General features: G+C 35.5%; 1 protein-coding gene across 3 annotated transcripts in view; it reads left to right on the plus strand.

The window, feature by feature from the left end:
• CNTN1 (contactin 1) overlaps window positions 1-12,629 on the plus strand; it is a 270,443-nt gene that overhangs the window by 162,435 nt on the left and 95,379 nt on the right. For all 3 annotated transcript variants that reach the window (XM_045587921.1, XM_036457218.2, XM_036457220.2), the window contains 7 exons: window positions 400-499; window positions 658-839; window positions 3,819-3,943; window positions 4,601-4,718; window positions 5,685-5,835; window positions 10,283-10,410; window positions 10,875-11,050. In XM_045587921.1, coding sequence (XP_045443877.1) covers window positions 400-499; window positions 658-839; window positions 3,819-3,943; window positions 4,601-4,718; window positions 5,685-5,835; window positions 10,283-10,410; window positions 10,875-11,050 — 980 coding nt within the window. The remainder of the gene's footprint in view (window positions 1-399; window positions 500-657; window positions 840-3,818; window positions 3,944-4,600; window positions 4,719-5,684; window positions 5,836-10,282; window positions 10,411-10,874; window positions 11,051-12,629) is intronic.

Below are 12,629 nucleotides of genomic sequence, written 5' to 3' on the forward strand. Positions count from 1 at the left end.
TGACTGATCAGATATTTTTCAAAACCTATATAGAGAAAAGCCATCTATATTGAATCAATTCTAATACCATAAAAAAGTACAGTGTTACCGAAACTGGTTTGGCTCAGTGGATAGAGCGTAGGCTTGGGGACTGAAAGGTCCCGTGTTCGATTCTGGTCAAGGGCATGTACCTTAGTTTCGGGCATATCCCCAGTAGGGGTTATGCAAGAGGCAGCTGATCGATGACTCTCTCTCATCGATGTTTCTAACTCTCTATCCCTTTCTCTTCCTCTCTGTACAAAATCAATAAAATATATATATTTTTTTAAAAAGTACAGTGTTAAAAAACACACACACACACACAAAAAAAACAGTATTTTGTTTTTAATTTACTGATGTTTTTCTTTTTCTTAATATTAGGGACAACAAAACCATATCCTGCTGATATTGTAGTTCAATTCAAGGACATATATGCATTGATGGGCCAAAATGTGACTTTGGAATGTTTTGCCCTGGGCAAGTAAGTGTGAACATTTTTCATTAACGTATATATAATAGAAATACATTAATTTTGTGCTTTTTTGGAAATAAATGATGTCAGTGTTTAGCTATCAATATAAATATAAGATTGCCTCCTAAGCATTGTGGACTCTTAGCTCTTGCATCTCCCATTTAAAGCCCTGTTCCTGACATCCGGTGGCGAAAGGTCCTGGAGCCCATGCCCAGCACTGCCGAGATCAGCACCTCTGGGGCCGTGCTGAAGATCTTCAACATCCAGCTGGAAGACGAAGGCACTTATGAATGTGAGGCTGAGAACATTAAAGGGAAGGACAGACACCAGGCAAGAATTTATGTTCAAGGTAGATATTTTGTTTTAATTTTTTATAAATGTACCGCCATTTTCATACTTGAAAAACTAGTAGCACACAGTGATTAATAATTTAATAACAGTGAAGTATAGTACATGATGCAAAATCATGAATTATGTGTTCTGTCTAATTAAGTGGCACATATGGGTTATACAGTATACTGGTATATATCTGTGATCCATCAGTATCACTTCCCTGTAAACCCTCTCAGCTCACTCATCTCTCTACTTTGTCTTACTAGCTTTGCAGAGGCTAACCCTGGAAAATCAAGCTCCCTGCCTCTCAGTGCCTGGAACCAGGAACTTGAATTTGACTTGAGATAAATGCTACCATGTTGGTTACTTCATTGTAAATGATGTATCACTAACTTTAAGTGAATCTTAGTGTTCCTGGGCAATTATACTACATTTCCCAGGTCCACTTACTTGCCCATTCTTTTAGATAAACGTTTAATTACTTCATTACTTCCTTCAAACCTGTAAGTTGGCTTCCTATCTTATAGAGAAAATGAAAATAATTCAATTAGAACTTCTACATTCTCCCATCCACATCTACCCAATACCTGCACCTTTACCCACATCTCTTATTATAAATTCAGTTGCTCTCTGAGGACTACATCTCCATTTGCGTACAGATTGTACCCTTCTTACTTATTTAAGGTTATTGTCCCAGCCGTCCCTTGTCCTTATAGCATAGTGCTTTTTTCTCTTTACTAGATTATTCCACTAGTGGCTCTTGTTTCTTCTTTAAATTCTTCAGGTTATCTCTGGCTACTGCTCCATTATTTTTTTTTTTTCTTCTTGTCTCCTCTAAAGAAAAGTAATAAAAATTGTGGCAGAATTGTGTATACTCTACAAATGCTGCCTCCTTTTCCCCCCTCCTCTCTTAAATACATTCTGATTTGATTTTTATCTCCACCTCTTGACTGAAACCTTTGCTTTTATGATCGCCATGACATCCATTGTTTGCCAAAGCTGATGGCCAATTCTCAGCTGTATCTTTCCTGATGGAACAACAGCAGTTGCCATAGTCGATCCCTCCCTCTTTCATGATACGCTTTCTGGGTGTCTGCTCTGGAACCCACGCTTTGTTACTATCCTCCCGCACCACTCTCCTTCTCCTTACTCCATGCCCTTCCAACATTGGAGCCCTGGGGATTTGGTCTTTGAACCTCTTTTTTATTTTTATTTTTTAATTTCAGTCACAAAACTCTGACCCAGACATTTTCACTGCCTTCCAAACTTGTATATTTAATATCCCAGCAAAATTCATTTGATACATTTCAAATATACATGGGTGGCTTCCTGAGGGGAGAAAAATTCTGCTTAGAACTCTTACATTTAAAAAGAAATATATAGATGTCACTCTCTGTCTCGTTTCTAGGTCTTAATTCAACATGTTAAGAAATCTACCCTTCAAGTTATCAACAGGATAGAGTTCTTAGCTATCTAATATGTAAATTCTTAGAAGAATCAAGGTGACAGAGCAGATATTAAAGGAAATTGCTATTTCTCTGAACTAATGAGGCTTGCAAAGTTTTATCTTTTGGTCTAATCAAACAAGCAGAGGATTGCATAATTAAATCTTATATAGGATGCAACAAGCTGATTCAATTATTTATTCTTCTCATTTTTAATATGACATCTCTGTGTCACCTGTGTGAGGCTAAGGCAGGAATGATGCTGATATTTCTGTTTTATCTATTACTAAGATTATATACAGAATAAAATCTCTATCAGTTCATATACCATTTTATGAATATTTATTTAAAAGTAATCTCCATATGTTATAGGTAAAACATAATTATAAGCAAAAAGCATACTAAATTATATTATATGTGCTATAAAAATATATGTATACATATATAGACATAATGTTGATGGAGTTCAGTGAGATCATAAAAATGTCTTATGTCTCATCCTGGCTGGGTGGCTCAGTTGGTTGGAGAATCATCCTGTATACTAAAAGGCTACATGTTCAATCCCCTGGCAACCAATATTGATCTCTCTCTCTCTCTCTCTCTTTCTCTCTCTCTCTCTCTCTCCCCCTCCCTTCCTCAAAATCAATGGAAACAAACCTTTGGGTGAAAATATATATATAAAACAAAGCTTTAGGTCTTTGTTATTTATACACATTAAGTATTTTATAAAAAGATATGTTTATTGATTTGGTTATAAAATGAATATAATTAAAGTTACTTTCAAAGAAAATTAAATAAAATACTTTACTAGAGTTCTCTCCTATCTACTCCTTTATTTTATATTAACTTATTTACTTATATCTATTTGAACTACTTCACTTAAATAACCTAATACTGAAAAAGATTATCAGGATGTTTGTTTGCTCTCTAGAAATATTATTTTTGGGGGGGGAAATGCCTCGAATTTTTAAGCTCTCAATAGATTGGATCAGTTGAAGGCTGAGATCAATTTCTCTTAAGCATAGATTTAACCATTTATAGCTACTGTATGTAGTTTATAACATGTAATGGTTATTTTAGTGAACAAGTCAAGTTACTGTGGACACTAGTCAAAGTTACATTAAAAGAAAGATAATACACACCTGAAGGAGTTGGAAAAAAATGACTCTTTATCCTAAAAAGGATGAGATAGTGTCATAATTAAGACATATTCTTTAAAATTTTGTCATTTTGAAAGATTTATGTTATAAATATAAATTACTGCTATCTGTGTATTATCTTTCTAATATAACATGGTTCACAAATAAGAAAAATAATAATAAATTGAATTATAGTTAACTTCTGCTATAATAACATAGGTTAAAATTTACCTGCAGACCTATGGAAATTCACTTTCAATGTCTCTCACATTGATTTTATGACACACACAGAGCTAATGTAAAGAAGGTCAACTAAAGGCATTATTTATACTGAAGATTATGATGAATGTTGAGAATTACATTTGACATTTACACTGTTCTTTATTTTATTTCATTTTATTTATTTTTTAGCATTTCCTGAATGGGTAGAGCATATCAATGACACAGAGGTGGATATAGGCAGTAACCTCTATTGGCCTTGTATAGCCACGGGGAAGCCCATTCCTACCATCCGATGGCTGAAAAATGGATATGGGGTATGTATGTGCAAGTACTTTGTGGTTCTTGGGTCCATTTTTAGGTAACGCTTCTTTGGTTTTGGGATAAATATATCAGGAGAGTCAATAGAGTAAGGAGACATGGGACCTTTAATAATAATTTTAAAAAGTTTCATTAAAAAAACAAGCAAGAAAGTGAACATAAATTATCTTCTTTCAGCTTCAACAACTTTCTGCAATCTTATGTCTACCTTCTCTTTCTCTCCTTATGTTTCCCTTTGTTCCACTTTCACCCCTCTTTTTACTCATCTATCTCCCCTCCATGATATTGTCCTCTTTTTTCTTGCCACTGTTTTCCTGGCCCACAGGAACAGAGGTAAGAGCAAAGTCCTATTGTTAGCCCTGGGAACAAGGAGCAGCAGAGTCACCTTCTCAACCTTCCCACTGTGGCCTCCCGGCTGGGCTGGGCGGGAAAAAGGTGGGCTCTCAGCTCGGAAGGAGGAGTAAAATAGGAGCCACTGAGTGTGGTAAGCGGGTTGGAGTTCCCCCATAAACATCCCACTCCCCTTGGTTTGGTTCATAGAGAGGCAGAAGAATGTACTTAAATAAGAAGACACCCAAGCCCACACCTAAATGAAAGCCTTTCTGTGGAAGTTTATTGAGGAAATGTTTTTTCCCCCTTTGTGTTCTCTTCAGTATCACAAGGGAGAACTGAGACTGTATGACGTGTCATTTGATCATGCTGGCATGTACCAGTGCATTGCTGAAAATACATACGGGGCCATTTATGCGAACGCGGAGTTGAAGATCTTAGGTCGGTATCTTTTCTGGTTCCTGTTAACATTCAGCAAGAAAGTGATACATTAAAAAATGACCGGAGGGTGTCTGCAGAACATACTAGATTTCACGTTATATTCTGGCATTATTAAGTTAAAAATACTTACAATGTGGTTTGGACTAGAATATTTATTATTTTTTTTCTTAGAGCATGCCTTCAATGGAGTAACCTTTTATGAAACTCTATATCTTGTTTTCATAATTATTTTTCTGTACTTGAAGGTATAGATTAACTACAGGAGAGTCATGACCTTAATTGGATTCATTATTACTCAGAAGTGGGGCTCTCTCTGTTTATTTTACCATCACTAGTACCTGCACTCAGTTGGTGTTCAATACATGTTTGTTCAATGAGAAAGGAGTCATATTGCTTAGTGAAAAAAGCATATGTGCAAATCACAAGGAACTAGATTCTAATGTGATTCCTTGCTGGTACTTGCCGCCTGCGACACCTTCAGCAAATGATGTAATTTTAATAGCTATCACTTCTCTCCTTAGTAAACTAGGGACAGTTCATTTACAGTGTGGTTGAGAGTATTGATTATGACCATAGGTCATCATTAATGAAGATGCTCAATTTCCTCCAGTCTTTTACTTAACTTCTCTTGTGCAATTCAGTCAAAACAATTGAATTAGATGTTATCCTCAAGATAAATACGTATATAGCGTTTGATTGTAACTAAATCTTATAATAATACAGTAGTCACCAAGAATTATATATTTAAAATTGGTGAATTTTATGATACGTTAAATATACCTCCATAAAATTATCAAGTAAAAGAAAAAGGTATTAGTATTTAGTACAAAATGTGTATTGGTCATAACTAATAATATTTGATGAAATTAATCTTTTCTGTTGATTAGTAATCAAAACGAAATAAAAGATGGATAGCAGATTTTTTTTTTTAACAAAAGAGAAAAATAATAACTTATTTTCTTTTAGCTTTGGCTCCAACTTTTGAAATGAATCCTATGAAGAAGAAGATCCTGGCTGCTAAAGGCGGAAGGGTTATCATCGAATGCAAACCCAAAGCTGCACCAAAACCAAAATTTTCGTGGAGTAAAGGAACAGAGTGGCTTGTCAATGGCAGCAGGTTAGTTCAGAAACTAGGAATCGAACTAGAATTCACCATTAGAGAAAATTCGTTTTACAGAGGATTTGTTTTCACATTAATAATGTCAATGTTGTTTGTTCCAACTTCTCTTTGCAGAAGATATTCCAGTTCTAAGATGAATGAAGTTCGTACCCAATACTGTCAGTGTCTATTATAATCAGGATTTAATTTTTAGGTCTCTATAATTAATTTATAAGGGAATGTAGAATGCTGAAACTCAGATTCTTGGTAAATTGCCCAAGGCCACAAAAACAAATGAACACTAAATATAAAATAGGGTCTTTTTAACTTCTTTTTCTCCTCAGAAGGGCATCTATATCCATTCACATTTTATTTAAGTTTATGCAATTAGCCTACTAACTGTTTCAGTAAGAAAATGCAAAGATGACTTCAAACTACTAATCACCTCTTCCCATCTTCTTAAGTGAACAGGATCTCCTCATCTTCCTAACAAATAGATCATCTACCAATGTCTTGGTGGCTTTGGGGTAATACAAAAAACATGTGACTTGCATAGATTATTTATATAAAAGTCTCACTTAATGCTTTCTGTAAGGTTCTAAGAAGCAGCTACGGTTATAGTGAGAACTAGACTTGGGAGGAGACAGTCAGGATGAGAAATAAGAGCAGTGAGATGTGAAGTTAGGGGATCAGGAAATATTCCAGGCAGTGAGAGTAATATGTGCAAAGGCCCTGATTCAGAGAGTATAGGATGTGTAAAGAATGCAGGAACTAAAATCTGTATGGTTTGTCTTTAGAAGAAAATAGAGAAGAGTTTTAAGAGATGAGATATATTAAGTCAGATCATCAATAACAATGTTTCTGTGCTAAGGGGCTTGGGCTTCATCAACCAGTAATGGAAATCTGACTAAAGGCTTGAATAAAGAAGGAAAAACGTATTTTGCCTTTTAAAAGAGTATTCTGGCCAAGTTTACAAGATAAACAATAATCCAATAAAGCAATAAGAGATACATTATCATCTCTTTGTTGAGGCATCTAAAGCCTCGAAAGGTTAAAGTGAACTTTTGAAAATACATGGATAATCTCCAAACTGGAAAACTTAAACGTGTCACAGTGATATGAACTATCGTATGCTAACATAGTCCCTGTGTTAGGATGATCACGAGAGTGGCTGTGTGGGGAACAGAGGTGGGGTGGGAAGAAAGGACAGTGTAGGGATAGCACTTGCTTCCCTGAACACGTTAACTTTTATAGTTAATACATCTGAGAGTTATTAAGAATTTAATGAAATGACACTGGAAGAATTAATGTTAAAGGAAGAATCAATTTGTTCAATTTGCTGCTGAAACAGCTTTTGTTTTTATTTATTTATTTTTAATGTATTTTATTGATTTTTTACAGAGAGGAAGAGAGAGAGATAGAGAGTTAGAAACATTGATGAAGAGAGTCATCGATCAGCTGCTTCTTGCACACCCCCTACTGGGGATGAGCCCGCAACCAAGGTACATGCCCTTGACCGGAATCGAAACTGGGACCTTTCTATCCACTGAGCCAAACTGGTTTCGGCTGAAACAGCTTTTAATGTAAAGACCTTGGCTTCAGTTCTAGTGAGCACCAATATCATAGGCCTCTCCAGCCAAGGATTTCCCTGAACCATGTTTCCATGGATGTGTTTTTCTTAAATATCAACACGTTCAAAGAAAATAAAATTCTTCTTCCTAAAATTTTACTATTTTATTCCTATCATAATTTCTTTAAGGTCTTTAAATCAAATTATATTATTTTTTTTTTAGAAAAGGATCTATGAATCCAATTTTGTTCACTACTTTAATCCATTAATAATCACTTTATAACCAATATAGTATTTGATATAAATATAGGTTTGAAAGTAATAAAATAGTTTATATAAAGAAAAGTTAAAGTAATAAATTATTTTAGAGAAATAAATATTTCTGTTGAAAAATAGTCAGTGAGTAACTGAATAACTCATTAAGCGTAACAACAATTTTATTCTGATTAATATAGTTATAAAAAGTGGTTCTACATTAAAAATTAATTTATCTTCCTGGTTAGTGGCTTGTAAAATGATTTACACAGTATTTGCAATCAATAGAGAGGAGACATAAGTCTTGATAAATTATAACTAAGTTCTCAGTTGTGTGATTTTATTTTGGGCTATGATCATATATATTTGCCTACAAAAATTATTTGTAATTGTCCATTTATATCTGATAGATGGCTGTTAGCTGTAATGTGATCTTCATCTGAGCCATTGTTGAAAAATATCTCCAAAATTCTATTCTATTCCAGAGTCGGTATACTTTATTACTAAATAAGATTGAGTTTATTCTAATTTTTTGCGATGGTTAGTGAGTAATTTATTAAAGACCAGATAGTTCCTAGCTTGTCTGACTACTTGTCTATATCATATTACCTGAAAATAAGAATAAGATCTACATTGATTTAAGAATAAAGACCATCTTGTTGGCCAGTGTGGATCAGTGAGAACATCAACCAATAAACCAGGAGGTCATGGTTTGATTCCAAGTCAGAGTACATGTCCAGTTGTAAGCTTGATCCCCAGTAGGGGGCGTGTGGGAGGCAGTTAATGGATGATTCTCATCATTGATGTTTCTATCTCTCTTTCTCCTTCTCCCTCCCTTTCACTGAAATAAATAAAGACATATTTTAAAAAAGGAATAAAGACCATTATTACAAAAAAATCAAACTCCCTACATATTCTTATTAAAAATTAATTTTAGTGCCACAAAAGAACTGCCTGAAAGTATAGTGAAACCACTGATGCAGGAAGTATACTTTTAAAGATGTAACAATCAATTGAGAGCTAATATACGTGAGAAGACTAACACTACCAGCATGATTCTAAAAATAATAACTGTCGCCGTTGTTTTCATTGCAATCTAACTATAACTTTTATTAACTTGCTTGCAAAATAATTCAGTGGAAGTGGAGTGGAAATTGGCTAAGGATTTACTAGAGCCTAGTGAGAAAACAGTGTGGCATGATACTGTTGGTACTGTGATCGTATGGAACTATGGAAAGCAGATACCAACAAGGGATTAATCATGAAAGAGATTTATTAATGGCAATGAAGAGGAAAGAAAACCGAGAGGATAGCAGATAGATGACCAGATGCAGATCTTTCTCCAGATGAAGGAGTCGAGGAAGGAAGGAAATCTGGGTACAAATGACTTGGGCTTCCGTGTAGACTGAGAGGAGTATGGGAAGGCCACTGGAGAATTGTCCAGCTAAAAATGCCTGTCACAGGAGTTTGGTATCTTCCTGGAACTGGCCTGCCTTAAAATCCCTCCCGGGCTCAGTCACTCTCTGAGAGCTGCCTGTGGAAAGTGTGAGCTTGGCTCAAATACACTGATAGCTTCTGGGTGTGGCATCTGGGGCAGTGGGTCAATTACACTCCTTATAGTTGGAGAACTTAGAGGCATGTGGTCAAAGCTTCCACAGTCTCAAGCAATTACTCTTAGGTTTATATTATTTTGTTTACGTTTCTTCTTCACGAAGCAGAAAGCACATACTCCTTCCCGAAATTAAGTTGGCACTGGATAGTTAAAGAAAGGAAAGAAAATTCTGAAATATATTATTGGCGAAAAATCTTATCAGAGGTTTTTATTAGCAAGGTAGATATATAGTATTATTCCTTTATCAAGTTTGGCCCTTAAAATAGAATATATGAAGGATTGTTGGCATGTATTTTGCAAAGCTTCAGAGATAAATTAAGTTTTTGGAAATTATACATTTAAAGAAGGTAAATATCCAGTGGCAGACGAGTCAATATTAAATCAAAGTGCAAGGCATTATATGATAAATATACATTATATATAAACGTTATAGTACAGTTATATATAATAAGTTGTTTTGTTCTCTAGCTTCTAAGGAAGGGGCAGATAAGCAGAGGGATACAGGTTTATATTCTAAATAAATAATTTTCTAAATATTAATCTGTTATAGAAGCTGTTTACTAAGAGAGGTATTAGAATATCTTTTTTTTTTTAGGTTCCTAAAAATAAGATATATTTGTATTTCTCTGTAGCATGAAAATGTTAGTCTGTCCTCACTTCCAAGTCTGAATTGAAGTCATGAGGTCACATTTCTGCAAGACTGGGGCTCACTGTCGGCCACGGCTGCATTCCTCTGTTGATTAGAGTAATGTCCCAGTACACCAAGGTTGAGGGTTCAATCTCAGGCTGCCAGGACACAGACAAGAAGAAACAGATGAATATATAAATAAGTGGAACAGCAAACCAATGCTTTTCTGTCTCTCAAATAAGTAAATTTAAAAACTGTTTTTTAAATAAAATAAAAATCTCACTGTCAACTAATTTGTGTAAAATGTACTAAACTAATGATACTCGTGTCTATAATCTAAGACAAAAATAAAGTATTTCATAAAATTAATTTTATGAATTCCTTGTTTTCATTTCAATAGAACACTCATTTGGGAAGATGGCAGCTTGGAAATCAATAACATTACAAGGAATGATGGTGGCATCTATACATGCTTTGCAGAAAATAATAGAGGGAAGGCTAATAGCACTGGGACTCTTGTTATCACAGGTAAAGAAGCATTTAATTATAATTGTAGGGTTTTTTTAGTTTGACAGTGATGCATTTCTAATGTACTATAAGATGTGGGTCAGCACAAAGCTTCTAAGACAGTTCATGTACTGCTAAGTTTCCATTTGAAAAGCCTCTGGCCAAATCTCTTAATGACATTGTTCCTGGCATTTGATTTTGAAAACATCATATTCCTTTGCACAGAGCAATCAAAATATATTGGTTTTCATTCTCTTTTTTCTTCTTCTTTTTCTTAAGGTATCATATGTGTACATATCTTACCATTTCCCCCTCCCCTCCACCCCCAACATGCCTTCATCCCCCAGTGTTTTGCGTCCATTGGTTTGCTTGTATGCATGCATACAAGTCCTTCGGTTGATCTCTCTCCCCCACCTCTCCCTAACCTTATGTAGCAGGTACTATTTTCTTGAATTGTGCGTTGCTCCTTTATTTTACATGTCCAGATCCCACTCGGATTATATTGTCCCCAACTAACGCTGATATCACCGTTGGAGAAAATGCCACCATGCAGTGTGCTGCTTCCTTTGATCCTGCCCTGGATCTCACATTCGTTTGGTCCTTCAACGGCTACGTGATTGATTTCAACAAAGAGAACATTCATTACCAGCGGAATTATATGGTATGTGTTTTACATTTCATTGCATTAACATCCCAGTGACTCCGTGGGTCTGCACTACAGCTCTGTTACTATAATCATTTACATGAGACTGACAAACAGGCAAAAAAAAAGAAAAAAAAAAAAAAAGAAAAAAAAAAGCTTTTGATGGGTCCCTTATGTTCATAAGAGCACTCCTGCCCCTTTCGGAAAAATGGCTAGCCCTAAGAATTTTGGTAGAAATATTAATCAATAACTATTCTTTGCGCTGTAGGTCCATTGCCCCTGGATTATTATACAAGTTTTTAGATTGATGTAGTACACCTTAGTATATTTTTACTCTGGGTTTTAGTGCCTTCGCATTAACTTTAAATGAGGTAAGAGCCTAAACTTTTCCTTTATTAAAATGATTATTTTATTTATTTTATTCTTTGAGGAGAGGTTTGGACAACAAATTCATGCGATTAGAAAAGGGTTAAATGGATGTTTCAGTTTAAGAATAGGAAAGCATGCATGATACAAGTCCTTCAATTAAGTACAGGGATGTATAAATATAAAGAATATAGGCCCTTGCTGGTTTGGCTCAATGGGTAGAGCATCAGCCCAAAAACTGAAGGGACCCAGATTCAACACCAGTCAAGGGCATGCACCTCATTTGCAGTTCAATCCCCAGCTTCAGTTGGAGATCTATGGGAAGCAAACAATCAATGTGTCTCTCTCTCACATCCATGTTTTTTTCTCTCTCTCTGTCTCTCCCCCTCCCTTTAACTCTTTCTCTCTAAAAAAAAATAAATAAATAAAAAATAAATAAATAAATCAATGAAAAAATATCCTTTATTAAGAATTAACAACAACAAAAAGAAAGAAGACAGAGGTACAAGACTGGGAGGTAATATGGGAGTAGTAGCTTGTTGGAGGCATAGCTGGAGCATTGATAGGGCTGTCTAGTTTATAATGCATGTAAGAAACAAATTGAGCACTGCTCCTACCAGTTTGTTCTCTAGAAGGGTCTGTGTAGAATATGTGCTTAGTTAATAAAACTTTAACTTTAATTTTAGAAGTCAATTATAAATATACTAGAGGCCCAGTGCACAAAATTCGTGCACTTGTGGTGGGTGGAGGGTCCCTTAGTCTGGCCTACACCTTCTCCAGGACCCCTTGAGGGGATGTCCGACTACCATGGAGGCAAGAGAGGCTCCCGCCACTACCACTGTGCTCACCAGCAGGGTGCCCTGCTCAGGGCTTCTGGATGAGTGGTGCTCCCTCTGTGGGAGCACACTGACCACCAGGGGCAGCTCCTCTGTTGAGCACTTGCCCCCTGGTGGTCAGTGCATGTCATAGCAATCAGTTGTTGCACCATTCAGTTGATTTGTATATTAGCCTTTTATTATATAGGATTAATAAAATTTGAGTTTAAATTAGTTCTGAGTTATAAAATGTTTAAGATTTTTACAGTCCTATGATATCTGAAAATTGGCATATATATATATATATATATATATATATATATATATAATATTATGCTTTCAGATAGTCTAGCTCAGGCGTCTTCAAACTATGGCCCGCGGGCCACATGTGGCCCGCAGAGGAGTCTGATCCAGCC

Source organism: Pipistrellus kuhlii, unplaced genomic scaffold, assembly GCF_014108245.1.
Source record: "Pipistrellus kuhlii isolate mPipKuh1 unplaced genomic scaffold, mPipKuh1.p scaffold_m20_p_3, whole genome shotgun sequence".
Classification (NCBI taxonomy): Eukaryota; Metazoa; Chordata; class Mammalia; order Chiroptera; family Vespertilionidae; genus Pipistrellus; species Pipistrellus kuhlii.